At 41.2% G+C, this 16330-nt stretch overlaps 1 protein-coding gene across 5 annotated transcripts in view; it reads right to left on the reverse strand.

The window, feature by feature from the left end:
• KCNN2 (potassium calcium-activated channel subfamily N member 2) overlaps positions 1-16330 on the reverse strand; it is a 460896-nt gene that overhangs the window by 17846 nt on the left and 426720 nt on the right. For all 5 annotated transcript variants that reach the window (XM_059416113.1, XM_059416111.1, XM_059416114.1 and 2 more), the window contains one exon: positions 5728-5838. In XM_059416113.1, coding sequence (XP_059272096.1) covers positions 5728-5838 — 111 coding nt within the window. The remainder of the gene's footprint in view (positions 1-5727; positions 5839-16330) is intronic.

The raw sequence follows: 16330 nt of genomic DNA on the forward strand, positions 1-16330 counted from the left end.
CACTTAAATTGTTGACAGGCACGTACTTATTGCCATTCTGATGTTTCCCTATATTGCTTTTGGAGTTCTGTTCTTCTTTTCTTGCTCTCTTGCTTTCATAGCTTTATGTTAGGATTCTTTTTATTTTGTGTGCACTTATTACAAGTTTTTGGCTTGTGGTTACAATGAGGTGCATATATCCAGTGTGTATGATAGTTGATAGTAAGTTGATGGTCGCTTAAGTTCAAAAGCATTCTAAAAGCACTGCCTTTCTAGGGGTGCCTGGATGGCTCAGTCTGTTAAGCATCCGACTCCTGATTTCAGCTCAGGTCAGGATCTTGGGGTTGTGAATTGAGCACTGCATCAGGCTCTGTGCTAGGTATGGAGCCTACTTGAGATTCTCTTTCTCCTCATCTATCTCCAATCAATCAATCAACCAATCAAAGCATTATATTTCTATTCTGTCGCTCATATTTTATATGTATAACATATTTTACATATTTTAATTTTGCGTATACCTTAACTAATTTCTGTACACGTAATGGACTTTACTGCTTTTGTCTGTGACCCTTCATACTAGCTTTGTAAGTGACTCATCTACTACCGTTACTATATATTTGCTTTTACCAGTGAACTTTTTCCTTTCAAGATTTTCTTCTAGTTAAGACCTTTCTTTCTGAGCTAAAGAAGTCCAATTAATGTTTCTTATAAGGACAGTGTAGTGGTAATGAACTCCTTGATGTCTCTTTCAATTCTGAATGATAAACTATCTGGGTAGAATATTGTTGGTATAGGTTTTTTTCCTTTCAGCAGTTTGAATATCTCATGCCCCTCCCTTCTTGCTTGCAAACTCTGCTGAAAACTCAGCTAATAGCTTTATGGGGTTTCCCTTGTACCTAACTAGTTGCTTTTTTCTTGCTACTTACTTACTTACATAATTTATTGAGAGAGCCAACATGAGTAGGAATTGGGGAGAGCAGGGGGAGAGGGAGAATTTTTTTTTTTTTTTTTTTAGATTTTATTTATTTATTTGTCAGAGAGAGAGCGAATGAGCACAGGCAGGCAGAGTAGCAGGCAGAGGCAGAGGGAGAAGCAGGCTCCCTGCTGAGCAAAGAGCCCAATGTGGGACTCTATCCCAGGATGCTGGGATCATGACCCCAAGCCGAAGGCAGCAGCTTAACCAACTGAGCCACCCAGGCATCCCAAGAGAGGGAGAATCTTAAGGAGGCTCTACACTGACCTTGGAGGCCAATGTGGGAATCTATCTCACAACCCTGATATTATGACCTGAGCTGATCTCCAGTGTCAGACACATAACCAACAGAGACACCCAGGTGCCCCTCTCGTGCTACTTTTAAGATTCTCTTTTCATCTGCAATTTTTGTCATTTTAATATGTGTCATGGTATTGGCCTCTTTGGGTTCCTCTTGTTTGCATCTCCCTGTACTTCCTGGACCTGTATATTTGTTTCTTTCCCCTGGGTCAGAGACGTTTTCAGCTCTTCTTTCTTTGGTAAGTATTCTGCCCCCATTCTCTCTGTTGCTTCTGGGACCCCTATAATATGAGTTACCCTGTTGTTCATCTGTTTCGTGTACCCTTTGATCTGTTCTTGATTCCTTCTAGTGTGTTTTTCTCTTGTTACTGTCTTCTTCAGTTCTGATTGGTTCTTTATATTTTCAGGCTCTGTTAAAGTTCTGAGTTCATCCCAATTTAGGTCCATTACTTTGAACTCTTTATTGGGTATATTACTTATCTCCATTTTGTTGGTTCAGCCGTCTTTCTTAGGTTTTGCCTTTTTCTTTCTTCTTGAACATATTCCTCTGCCTCCTCATTTTGTTTGACTCTTTTTGCTTGTTACAATGTATTAGGTAGATCAGCTGTGTCTCTTGGTGTTGGAAGTACTATTGGTCTTAGGTAGAAAGTGTCCTGTGGTTCCCAGTAGCACAGTCCACTATGGTCACGAGAACCAGGTACTAGAGAGCAGTGGGCCCTGTGAGCAGCATGTGTCCTCCTGTTGTGCCTGGGCTTTGACTGCTCTAGGCCCACGGGTAGGTGGGGCTGGCTCCTCCCGGGGGCAGTAGTTGCTTCAGGGGGATGCTCACTAGGTGCAGTTGGATGACCAGTGCCAGCAAGGTAGGCAGAAAGGACCAGAATTGTTTCCTGCAAAGTGCTGCCGGCCAGGCTGAAGGAGGGCAAGAATATGGTGTCCACTAGCACTTCCAGTCCTGTAGAAAGCTCCTACCAATATGAATTCAGAACTTATGGAGACTCATCTCTGTGGTACGGGTCCCCAGTAACATGGGCTGCCCGATGTGGGGTTTGATGGCCTTACTCTTTAGGTAGGGTCTCTGTGCCTGTGATGTTCCTCCATCCTGTGGGTTGCCATGCAGGAGACTGGGTTCTCAACCGCATCTGTGCCCCTTCTCCATGTGGCTTTTTCTTTCAGTCTTTACCCGTAGAAGATCTGTTCTGCTAGTCTTTACGGAATTTTCAGAGTTGGTTGCATTATCTGTAGTGGTAGCCTCAGTGTATCCAGAGGTAGAGGTGAGCTCAGGATCCTATTATTCTGTCATCTTCCAGTATTTTAGAATTTTTATTTAAAAAGGTACAATTATAAATGGGCCCATTTAGAAATTCCATAAATAACAAAATGGAATCAAGTGTCAAGTAAATGATACTCATTAAGTTTAAGAGAACTATAAAAGGGCTATTATTTTCATATATTTTATTGACTCTAATAATGAAATGGGTAGCCTGAGAAATTTATGTTTGATTCTAACACCATTTTAACATTTGTAACTGTACTTCGTGACATTTTGCCCATAAAAATTCAAGCTGTCGACAGGCTTGCTGGAATGACTTTCTTGGGCCTATAAGAGACCTCTGTCCCAAGTAATATGGGAAAGCAGCTCAACTTTTAAGAAGTAGCAATGAGATAACAGAATTAATAAAGCACGGTGGAGAATGTGAATTTAAGGATAGTACTGCTTACCAAAAAAGCTTTCTATGAAGAAACTCCTAGAGATAGTGGTACATTATGAGTCCAACTAAAGTCTGTAAGTCCTTGTAACAGAGATGCTGTAAGATCAGAACACATGGTCCATTTTGGGAAATGAGACCCATTCATAAAAACCAAAGGAAGCTCTCGAGATCCACAGTCCTCCAAAAGGGGACTGGGCTTTGAGGGGGCTCATGAGCAAAAGAAGCAAGAACATGAGTGCATTTTTCTGCCAAACAGAGAAAAACAAACAAACAGACCTTTCATCTGACTTGCTGAAGGCACAGTAGTGTAAAAGCTTAAAGCACCCTGTGATATTTCAGTTCTACATCCTCAGCAGGTAACACAGAACCTCAACTATAATAGGCACACAGGGTACTTTTGTTAAATACATGCTATTCCCAGGAAGACTGTAATAAGTTGAGTAGCCACAAAGAATATCTGCTATGAGGATGGTCTCAGTCTCCAAATCCCCAGGGAATAACCCAGTAAAGCAGCAGTTCTCACCATGGGCAATGTTGTCCCCTGAGGGGACATGTGGCGGTGTCTACAGGCATTATTGGTTGTCATGAGTCTACTAAAAATGCTACTCAACAGTCAACAAGGCCCCAGGACAGCTGCAGAGTAGAGAACTATCCATTCCCAAAGATCAACCATGCTGCGGTTGAGTGACCCCGAGCTAAACCAATTAAATGATCGAACCAACCTGGAATGTCTCCCACATGATCCTGGAGACCTGTCCAAATAGCATGGATCTCTCCATCAAAGGTATTTTACTGTGGCTTTAACATCTGTCTGCTCAGTAAGTAGGATACAGAACAGCTGGAGCCCCAAGTCAATCTAAAGCAATTACATGTTTCCTTCTCAAATTAGAACTAAATACTTGCTTATGAAACCCGGGGAGTTTGGTTGGCCTCAACATGCTAACTTGGTTTCTCTCATTTGGGATCCTGTCACACCTTTTGTTCTTGTTGCTGAAAAGATTTACATGGTGTATAGGCTATTAGGGTGTTTTAATGTAATTTTTTTACCCCAGTGTGGCATTAAGGTAATTCTTGGGAAATTCATAATGTAGCATCTTCACAAAAAAATTCTCTGGATTATACAAGGGGGTCTGTGGAAGAGTTCTTTCGATACTGCACAACTTTGGACTCTTAGATACGAACTGTACAGTGTGGAACTCTTCCAAACAAGCCCATTAGGAGATCCATAAAACATCTGCTTCAAGTTTGGACTATATGTGGGCTCACAGTCCCATAGTCATTTCCTGGTGTATTTTTGAAAGCGACAAGAATCCTAACCCTCTGTTCAGCTCTGCACTTAGGTCTCTCCTTGTGCCTTTCTGTAATATTCACGAACGTTCATGAGTTTGGAGACTGAAAGACACCCAGAGGGTAGAAGACATTGAAGGAGCACGCCCAGGCCAAGAGGATGGTGTCTGCAACCGAGCGGCTTAGATCCTCAAGAATACATGCAGACCTTCCAAATGCAATGAAGTCGCACGACAAGATGTGACTTAGAGAAGGACAAGGCAATTGGAATCCATGTTTCCCTTTCCTAAACACTACCCACGTGTGTAAATGTGTACGTCAGGGTGAGGGATCTATTAGGAAGTATTTACCAAATGAGCTGAGGTAACCATTTTGCAGACAAAATCTAAATGAGTGAAATCTAATCTAAATCTGATTATCTAAAACCTAAATCTAAAATCTAAAATGAGTAAATCTAAAGCTAAAATGAGTAAAAAATGAGTTAAAATAGTAAAAAATAAGTCTAAATCTAAAATGAGTTAAACCACTGAAAACTGCACCTCAGCTTGAACTCTCCATGGACTCCTTTGTGGGTAAAGTCGCCAAATTACAACGTATTTTTGTCACTTCAATGACAGCCTGATTAGATTCTGCTTCAGGTGACGCAGCAAGATGATGTTGCTGTAAAATAATATCGAGTTATCTGAACTTTCATTGTGATTTCTCCAGTACCTATGCAGAGAGGCTAAAAATAGAGTGGGAGTGGATAAGAATCTTTTCCCTCCTTGATATGATGACTTTGAGCAAGTTACCGAGCCTCTCTGTGTCTTGGCTTCCATATTTGTAAAATAAGCCTAATACTACCACTTTCCCTGTAACCCAGTTTACAGCAGTGATATGCTTGCAGCCAAGCCTCACCCAGAGGGAGTGCTCTGTAAACACCATGGTTACTGTTTTCTACCATATTTTCCCATGCAGATGCTGTACTTCATCTCCTGGACAGCCTGTAAATCAGAGAAAGGGCCTATCTCTGGTACTACCTGGGGGTCCTAAAAGTTACTGGCTGGTTCTCCCTGTCGTTGCAACCCCAGTCTTTAGAACAGCGACGGGCTCACAGAAGCTCAGTAGGACAGTGTTGAATCACTTCCCCATAAAATTTCTCGATGACACTTGACAGTGTGTTCCTTCCTATTCAATCAAATATTGGTCCCTTCTTGTATCCTGCAAACGTAAATGTTAAGTGCACTTATTTATTTAGACTGATGTGGTCTGTTTTGATCCTTGAGTAAATACCGAGGTCGTCCAATTGTTTTCTCCCTGACCTAAAGTTAGAACAAGTCCGTTCTCAACATGCAGGGGAAAAAAAATGGAAGTGATTCCAAAAAGGCCTTAACGCTAAAGCACGTCATGTCAGTTCAGAGGTCAAGATAGAGGTCGTATTGCCCAACGTGGAGAGCCACACGGTAATGTCCCTTGGAAGACACAAGGGTGATGACTCACTCGTTTGGTCAGCTGAGTATCCATCATGAAGTTGTGCACGTGTTTTTCTGCTTTGGTAAGTTCTAGCTTTCTTGCCACCACAGCGACCACCAGGGCTGTGCAACCAGCACCCTGAAAACCAGAAGAGAACAGAACCCCAATAAGTCAGTACATTTGATCTCAGCCACATGAAAAAAAAAAAACATTTTGTTCACCCAAGTACATAAGTGTCCAGAGATAAGAAACTGTAGCAGGGGCACCTGGGTGGCTCAGTGGGTTTTGACCATTGCCTTTAACCACTACCAAAAGCCTCTGCCTTTGGCTCAGGTCATGATTTCAGGGTCCTGGGATCGAGCCCCACCTCGGGCTCTCTGCTCAGCGGTGAGCCTGCTTCCTCGTCTCTCTATCTCTCTGACTGCTTGTGATCTCTGTCTGTCAAATAAATTAAAAAAAAAAAAAAAAAAAAGAAAAAAAAAGAAAAGAAAAGAAACTGTAGCATTCGGTGACCTCAACACATAGCACCAAAAATGCCTGGCCGAGCTCCAGGATCAGGCCTATAAGTGGGGCTTTAAAAACTTAGTTCATGTATTATAAGAGCTTAAGCATGATATTTGACTCAAACAGACTTTAATAATAAGAAATAAATGGTAAAGGAGCAACTTGCGGAAATTTCAGAGATTTCTTAAGAAACAGAGCATATCAGTTATATACCTGGGAGTATAATAGGAACAGATAACAGCTGAGTAAATTAGCATAAATGCATGGAGTAGAAATAACCATTATTCCATTAAAAATAACACTGCACAATCTTTTCTCAAGCTAAGACCGGAGGGAGGTCTTCAAGTCAGTGGACCGTGCTGTATCAGGTATGGAAAGAGATGCATAATCCCCACGTACACAGAACTTCAAGGTCACGGGAAGATCTCAGCTTAACAACAGAACTACCTAGTGTTGAAGGTAAAGGGATACCTTTCCTATTTCAGACATTTACCAGTACAAAGAAAGGCACGGGCTCCCTTTTTTCCTGAAAAAGATCAGCAGTGGTCTTTTTAAAATTACAGGCCACTGTGCTGATCTCTTAGGAAGAGACACGAGACACTGATGGTATCCAAGGGATTAGAGTCCTTCTCCACGATCCCATGCACGAGGAGTTGAGTCTTCTTGGTTTAAGGCTGGTGATTTCATATGGGGCCAGGAAGGCAGGGCTGGGATACCTCAGCTGTTAATTTCGGGCAAGGTCATGGCTACTGCAGTTATCTCATGGATCTCGGCAGAGCCAACCTCATGGGAGTAGAGGGGGAAACTGAGGACCTACCAACTGGCCTGTGAAAGGGAGGTTGGGCCCTCCAGATGGAGTCCTATCCCTGAGAGGACCCCAAGATGGTAGGACTGGCCAAACTGTCTCACTAGACAGCGAAGAAGGCAGGGTTTAGGCAGGAATCTGTGGCAAAGGGGTGCCAACAGCATGATGTTACAATACTTGTGGATCTTTTAACAGGCTTGAATCTTTTTAAACTAGTTCTTAATAGGATCTTTAAAAAAATATATTTATTTATTTGACAGACAGAGATCACACGTAGGCAGAGAGTCAGGCAGAGAGAGAGAGGAGGAAGCAGGCTCCCTGCTGAGCAGAGAGCCCGATGCGGGGCTCGATCCCAGGACCCTGGGATCATGACCCAAGCCGAAGGCAGAGGCTTTAACCCACTGAGCCACCCAGGTGCCCCTTAACAGGATCTTCTTTACGTTAGCCAAAATGTTAAGGTGCTCACTGGATAGTTATCCAAGAGAGTTCCCAAGTCCCACCAGGTGACCTGGTTTTCCTCACTACAAGTAGGTCTGAAAATCACAAATTACAAAAGCAAATTCCACACATTATGTACATGGTAGACTTCACCTTCAGTACCTAATATTGAGGAAGGGGAATTACTCCCAGCATATCCATGTCTATAATATTATATGGCTGCTTTAAAATTTTATTTCTGTAATGCTTAAAGGCAACATAATATTCAAGCAAGTCAGATAATTATACACAAAATGTGCTCTGAATTTTATCGTTTAAAAAGGATCCACACTTGGAAACAAATTTAAGGAGGTAGAAGACCTGCACTCTGAAAAATGTAAGACACTGATTAAAGAAACCAAAGAGGACATAAATCAGCGGAAAGATCGGACGTGCTCATGAATTGGAAGAATTAAGATATCCATACTACTCAAAGCAACCTACAGATTCAGGGCTCCCTATCAAAATTTCAATGGTATTTTTCATAGACCTAGAAAAAATGAGCCCTGAATTTGTATATAACCACAAAAAAATGCCCTGATAGCCAAAGCAGTACTAAAAGAGAAGAGCAAAGCTAGAGGTGTCAGCCTCCCTGATCGCAAACCACACTACAATCAAAATAGTATGGTACTGGCACAGAAATGGACTCACAGATCAATGGAATAGGATAAAGAGCCCAGAAGTAAACACAGGCTTCAGTGGTCAATTTACAACAAAGGTGAAAAGAATAAAAAATGGGTAAAAGATAATCTTGGAAAACGGGACCACTTTCTTAAACCATCCACAAAAATAAAACAAAATGAATTAAAGACCTAAATTTGAGACCTGAAACCATAAAACTCTTAGAAAAAAAAAATTGGCAGTAAACCCTTAGCCCCCTGAGCATCACATTTTGGATTTGTTTCCTCAGACAAGGACAACAGTGCGACAACATCAAATGTCAAACTAAAAAGGTTGCACAATGAAGAATATCATCACCAAAGCAAAAAACAACTTACCGACTGCATGAGGAAGATATTTGTAAATGGCAGATCCAGTAAGATCCCATAAGGGGTTAATTTAAAGAGCACCTACAACTCAACACCCAGAAAAACCAAATAACCTGATTAAAAATGGACAAAGAACACAAATAGATGTTTCTTGTAAAAAGACATACAGCTGGCCAACAGATACATGAAAAGATGCTCAACATCAAGGAAATGCAAATCAAATCCACAATAAGATACCACCTCACACCTGTTAGAATGGCAGATACCAAAAAGACAAGAAATAACAAGTGTTGGCTAGAATGGGGAGGAAACGGACCCCTTGTGCACTGCTGGTGGGAATGTAAGTTGGTGCAGCCACTGAGGAAAGAGAGTATGACAGTTCTTTAAAATATTGAAAATAGAGCTACCCTACAATCCAGTAATCCCACTTCTGAGGATTTACCCACTTCTGATGGAATATTACTTAGCCATAAAGAATGTGATCTTGCCATTGGAAACAACATGGATGGAACTAGAAGTTTCTATGCTAAGTGAAATAAGTCAAAGACAAATACAGTATGATTTCACTTACATGTAGAATTTTTCAGAAATAAATAAACACACCAGAAACAGACAAATATAGAAAACAAACTTCCAGTTATCAAATAAAAAGATCCTGGGGCTATGGAATACATTCTAAGGGATATAATAAATAATAATGTGAGGACTTTTTATGGTGACAGGGGGTAACTAGACTTCTGGTGATCCTGTCTTAATACATAGAAATGTCGATTCACTGCAGCACACACTGAAACTAACATAGTATTATATATCACCTATACTCTCAATTTTAAAAAAGGAATGACTTTTTGAAAGCATACACATCTGTGCTATTCACTTTCAAACATTTGCCACAACATCTAAATAGTTTTGGTGTACTGGGAAGGGGCTAACCAAAAAACAGTGGCCACTCAAGATGGCCATCCATACCTGCCCACTGTAGTTACTATTTGCTCGAGAAATACAGATCACATGTTGCACACTGCTCCCAGGTGCTCATCACTCAGTAACGAAATTCAAGAGCACCAGTGGTTTCCGCATAAGCAGAGAATGTAAAAATCTGAGGGGCTTCAACTGCTAGAGAGAGAGGAGCTGTGAGCGGCGGCTGGCACTCAAAGTTGAATATTGTTCTCCCCTGGCAGGTGGCCACTGCTGAGATCCTTCTGGAAAGAGATCAACATCCTAACAGGAGTGGAAAATCACCGGTATCAAGAGCCTTTGAAGGTCGATTTTTATTTGTGTTTATCCTTGCGCTCTTTTTTGTTGTTTTTGGTTTTGGTCCCCACCCCCGGTCAGCAATCTCTAGCTCGCCGCAATTCTTGTGCACTAAAATGAGTACGTGCGGCAAACTGCAAAAGCAGGAGAGTCTGACAGTTTAGGAGTTGTTCAAACTATTACTCGTACCTGTCACTTCATCATCCTAACTGTACCCTTGAAATGGTACCTCAAGGACCACTTAGAAACCTCCCTCTGTTCAAACACAGCCACTCCTTTAGTTTTGTTTTAATTAGGGCAGCCATAAACTCCTACATCCCCAGGTTCTTAATATTCATCAAAGGACTCCATGTGGATAGAATTGGGTTTCAAAAAAGTAACTTAAAAAAAAAAAATGTAGAGGTATGCAAAATGAAAGTTTCCCAGGTTCCAAGGAAATCCCCACCCACGTGACGGGTTTTAAAGATTTAAGTAACGGCATGATGTTATTGTCCATTCCGTTCCGTGAAGTGAAGACAGATGAGAGTAAACATGCTTTTACAACATTTCCTCCAAAGTGTGTCGTCATCGTGATGGATGTAGGAACAGTTGGGACGAACACATGTTACTCTCTGAAAGGAAGATCCCTGTATGCCTTTACCAAGATGAGTCGCCTTCCTTTCACCGCAGTCAGAAAACATATCCTGGTTCCTGGTCTCCCCTTTCGCTCATGTTATGAAGGAAGAATGAAACAAATCACTGGCCTGTCCCTTCAAGATGCTCGGGACCCTCCAGACTACACAAGGAAAAACACGGGTGTGTTTACGAAGCTGACAGACTCAAGGAAAATGTGGAGGTTCTCCTTAGCTGCTGTGTCACTTTTCCTTCCAACAAATTACACGTTGCTAGAGAGAAAGAGAGAGAGAGGAGGGAGACCGTGTCCTTAGAAGAGATCATTACTAAAGCTCACTGCATAATCAGCATAAAGCAGAAGTGGAACCCCAACACCTGGAGGGTCTGAGAAGCTGCCAAATGGAAAAAATACAGCCCTTTCTTCCATTCTGCATTTCTTCATCAGAACACAGAAACCGTAAGGCACATTGGGCCGCAGAATGTTCAGGAAGAAATTCATTCTCCCCGAGGTCATTTTACTGCACGATGTTTGAAAAGTTCAAGGCACCACCGTCATTTTACACCAGGTCTCCTGGTTCTGCTCCTCTGGTGGATTCCTTCAAGAATCATTTTGGAAATCCATTTTGGGGAGCAAGATTTAACAAGCTGACAATATGAGCCTATAGAGAAGGGAAATACTTTAATAGCACATTGGGTAAAGGTTTGGATTCTTATTTAAAGAGGCACCTGCCACAAATGTAACATAAACACTGGAATGTATAATTTTCTTTTAGAAATTTCAGGATCCACACCCTCACCAAAAATGACTAATGAAAAAAAAAAATGAGTGTTCAAAATACGCCAGTGCTAAATTAATTCTCCTCCTGCAAGTCTTATAGTAGCTCCTAAAAGCTCATAACTTGAGTGTGATAGCCAATTTGTTCGACTAACAGTAATTAAAATTTACCAAAATACAGTTAATTTGAAAAAAAAATCATGCTTTTTCCTTAAAATACACCCAAATTAATAAAACAGCTTTAAGGCCGATTAACTTGAAAATATCTGCGTATCCTCCAAAAGGAAGATAAAATTAGTATTTGGAAATACTGCCCATTTCTCTGTCCCTGGGGTTGACTGATGCAGTATCACAGAATAATAAACACATTTTAGTGCGCTGGTCTGATACACTTTTTTTTTTTTTTTTTTCGTGAAACTACGTTAACCAATCACTTCTGGCAACTAAAATTCTATAAACCACTCAGCTTTCCTATTCTATCCCATTGGAATTCTGCAAGATCTCCTCGGGTCATGAAAACCAACAACAGTCCAGGTAATTTTGAAGACAGATTGCCCTGAATTTCTTTAAAGATGAGTTGGTATTTGCTGATAGGAGGGGAAAGGTCAAGTCTGCTGTCCTCAACCAGTGGAAGAGGGGAGGAGGTAATTGTGGTTTTTTTGAGTTCAGTCAAAAAATCCAGACCTATAAAACCCAAATCTCCATTAGAGTGATTTGCTGGTTCAGCTCATTCTTGCACTCTGACGGTTGGAAAGAAAGAAACGGTGCCTAAAACTGGTAGTCAACAATGAGTCACGCCCGGGTTTCAATCTCCTTATTAGTGACAGAGCCAGGGTGAGGGCACGTACTGTAAAGACAGGAACGGTAGTCCTGCCAAATAAAAGTGCTGATAGTCTAGAAAAATCAGGTGGAATGGTGGAGGCAACAAGTCAGAAGCTAGAAGGTCACAACAACTTCTGACTGGACGTGTCTGTACTTGGAAAGCAGCTATTATATTTCTGGAGAAATGTCCCTGTGGAGCCATGAATGTCTGCTTAGGGCACTGGTAGAGAACTCTGTCTTCTGACTGAAGGTCCATCAACCCCCGCTGCTCCTCTGCGCAACATAGAAATGAGCTGAAGAATTTAAAGATGGGCTCTCCTCAAATTCACTGAACACACCAGAAAGACCCCAGCAAATAAAAAGCTTCTTCCAAGTTATTTGATCCTAAACACGTCATGTCAAATTCTAGAAGACTTACAAAAAGTATCCTGGGGTGGGTTTTTTGTTTGTTTTGTTTTTTGTTTATTCACACAAGCAATACCAGGAACTGAGTTTTTACTCTAGTTTCTCAGGATTTCTATATCCCCTGGCAGGGGGGAAAAAAAAAATCCCTGAATGGAGAGAGAGAAAGTAGGAAGAATATAACCAGACCTTCAGTTTAGCCCTCTTGAATACCAGTCATTCTCTTTATAAGCTCTGGCTAATTGATGGCTGTGTTCTGGAAGACTCTGTGACTAATTGAACAATGTAGCGTTTTTTCCCCCTCAGGATGAAAACTGACCTTTGACAACTGACTGAGCCACCATGTGACTTTCCGTCAAGACTCCTCCCCAAAGATACAGATGTAGTGAAAAGAAGGGCCATCTGTACCCCAATGTTCATAGCAGTAATGGCCACAGTCGCCAAACTGTGGAAAGACCCAAGGTGCCCTTCAACGGACGAATGGATAAGGAAGATGTGGTCCATATACACTATGGAGTATTATGCCTCCATCAGAAAGGATGAATACCCAACTTTTGTAGCAACATGGACGGGACTGGAGGAGATTATGCTGAGTGAAGTAAGTCAAGCAGAGAGAGTCATTTATCAGATGGTTTCACTTACTTGTGGAGCATAAGGAATAACATGGAGGACACTAGGAGAAGGAGTTGGGGATGATTGGAGGGGGAGACAAACCATGAGAGACTGTGGACTCTGAGAAACAAATTGAGGGTTTTGGAGGGGAGGGGCTGGGGGGTTGGGTGAGCCTGGTGGTGGGTGTTAAGGAGGGCACGGATTGTGTGGAGCCCTGGGTGTGGTGCATAAACAATGAATCTTGGAACACTGAAAAAAATTAAATTAAAAAAAAAAAAAAAGACTCCTCAACAATGGGTAAAAGGATTTATTATCTTAAACTCTCATCCTGAGGTGGTATAAAAAATAGACCTTTTTGTTATTGTGGTTCCCTGAATAAAACTTGAATGATTCACTGCTGCCATGATTGTTAAATTGTTCCAAACTGCAGAAATGGTTGGGGAGAAGCTAGATCACACTTGTGAACTGGACCCACATGTGTTAATGAATCCATGGGGAACCGCTTACCAGGTAATAACTTGTGTCCCTAGGATGGGGCAGATGATACTTCCTGTTTTAAGGTAATTTTGCCAAAAAATCTTGTCATATGTTCTAGGTAAAGGGCCCACAGGAGTTGCCATAATTCTATAGAAATAGACAAGCAAAAATGCTAAGTAACTTAATGACCTTCATTCTCCTATAAGCCTAGAGATACCCTTTCACCAGTGCAACTGTATTCTCCTCTTGAAATGATCCTATATATTCCTAAGTAAGGGAAAAGTAGAGCTTTTTTGTCTACACATACAGATATGAAAGCATAGCTAGGATAACTTTATAATTGCTAAGCAAAACAACTACCTGCTCTACATCAAGTAGGACATGATGTTCTCATCATGTCCAGCTCCCAACTGATGAAAAGTTAAGACACCAACGATCTGACAGTGATGTCTGCCCAGCACCTTCAGCCAAAAGAAGAAAGCCATTTAGAGGTCATCCCATTGGCTGCGGAAGCATCAAATCCTTGGTAGGACCTCACAGAGGAAAGACTGATGGATAAAGAGAAAAAAGTAATTACAACCTTCATGGCTTTCTCTGGAAGGGTGATGAATGACCATTAAGCAATCCTGGGAGTCTGTGTTTATAAGACACTATCTAGGAGAGAGAAAGAGATCTTTGTGTCTTCAGCTTTACTATTAGGTAGGTGTGGGTAAGAAGGAGATTTCTGCTTGATTTGTCTGATCTATCATACCGTGGTATCTGTATCTAAGATCATCTTATTTTAAGCATTTCCATCATTATTTATGCACACAACACTGTAAAAATTACAAGAAAAGCTCTGCAAGGTTGTCTTGGATTCACAATTGACATTTCAGGCAAGGAGAGGTGTTTTGTTTTGTTGATAAGGCCATTTGTTTGTCTCTTAGAAATATTCTGGAAAACTCTCTCTCCTCACTTTTTCACAATATACTTCTGCCCAGAGCACTGCAGATTAATCTTAATGTCATTGGAGCCCAAAAATATCACTCACGACACAAATTAAGCTATTTAAAATACTTTAAATTACAGTTTAATTTTGGGATTTTAACCAATGAAATGTGCACATCTAAAAAGGTGCCATGAAATAATTCATTAGTTTCATTAGTTTTATGAAGAAAGCCAGTGCTCATTTCTTTATGTGTACATTTTGAAATGGGAAATGGTCTTTGTAGATGTTAGCATTTGGGGTGACTATATCTTACATCAAAGTGGAAAAAAAGAGCCCACCACATAAAGCTATAAATTCTATCAACTTCATAAAGACAAAAACCAGAAAATTCAAATATAAAAGAATACAAAAAATATAGCACTTCAGAGATAATAGACAAGATGATTCAGGGATGACCCTGTCCTCTCTCAGGAGTATTGTAAATAGTATTTCCTTTTCACAATTTAGTAGGGACCAGATGGAGAGAGAGAGAGAGATGGCCCACGGGAAATCTGACATTGTGCATTTTACCTAAACATGCATTGCAAAAGCCCAAGGGGGAATAGGCAAATAAATGCCTAAAATAAAAGCAAGTCGTGTCTGGCGTGGATAATCCCAAAGTGACAAACTGGTATTTAAGTTTCCTGAAACAAAAGCCAAAAAACAAAACAAGATGAAAGGTGTTTTGTCAGACACTTTTTTAAAGGAAACTAACCATATCTATGGGCTGGGAAGACAACTTAGCTTCTTCAAGGTATCTTCACTGTCAGCCAAACACTCTCCATATCCATATGGATAACCTGAGCAACACATGGTCAAGCCCCAGAAAGTTTACATGGGATGGAATCAATTCCCGGAAACTCATCCCCGGAAGGTCGCTCTGGGGACGTGACTCCATGGGAGGTTGCTTGGTCTAAGGATAGACACAATCCAACTCCATGAAGCATTTCATGTAGGTTAGTCCAAGGTTAATGAATTTGTCGACATGCAAGTAAACCAGTTTGGATGGGGCCAGTTAAGAAATAAGTCTGTTTGAAGGGGCACCTGCTCCCCAATGTTCATAGCAGCAATGTCCACATAGACGAACTATGGAAAGAGCCCAGATGTCCATCGACAGGTGAACGGATAAAGAAAATGTGGTATATACACACAATGGAATATTACACAGCCATCAAAAAGAATGAAACCTTGCCACCTGCAAGGACATGGATGGAGCTAGAGGTTGTTATGCTAAGTAAAATAAATCAGTCAGAGAAAGATGCCATATGATTTCACGCCTATGCAGAATTTAAGAAACAAAACAGATGAACACAGGGGAAGGGGAGGAAAAATAAGAAATGACAAAAACAGAGGGAGACTGTTAACTCTATAAGAGACTGTCAACTCTAGGGAACAAACCGAGGGTTGCTGGAGTGGGGAGGGGCGGGAGGGAAGGGGTAACCAGGTGACGGGCATTAAGGAGGGCACTTGATGGACTGGACTGAGCACTGGGTCTTATATGTAATTGATAAGTCACTAAATTCTACCTCTGAAACTAATAAGACACTCTATGTTAACTAAATTTGAATTTAAATAAAAAATTAAAAAGTCTCATCTGTTCCTTACATGGGAGTGGACCTCCTCAGCCTGAGAACAGAGAGTCTGTTTCACCATGAAGCCAGAGGGCAGCAGCGAAGTCGTAACATCTTTGGGTCCGTATAGATGAAAGGTTGAGTGTAACTCCTATTTTTTCTGTGAAGTAGGATCCCTAGTGAAACCTAAGTAAGCAAGTAGTTCAACTCAATAAGAGATTTTGTGCTGTCAGGTGAGGCTCTGAAGACCCTGAGGACAACGAAAAAAGCGAGGAAAGCTAGAAATACTGCAAGACCCAGGCAAGGCTGACCTCCCATCCGGTTCTGATTTATGGCGTATTAGACCATTTGCACAAACCCTGA

This window comes from Mustela nigripes, chromosome 12 (genome assembly GCF_022355385.1).
Source record: "Mustela nigripes isolate SB6536 chromosome 12, MUSNIG.SB6536, whole genome shotgun sequence".
NCBI classification, from domain to species: domain Eukaryota; kingdom Metazoa; phylum Chordata; class Mammalia; order Carnivora; family Mustelidae; genus Mustela; species Mustela nigripes.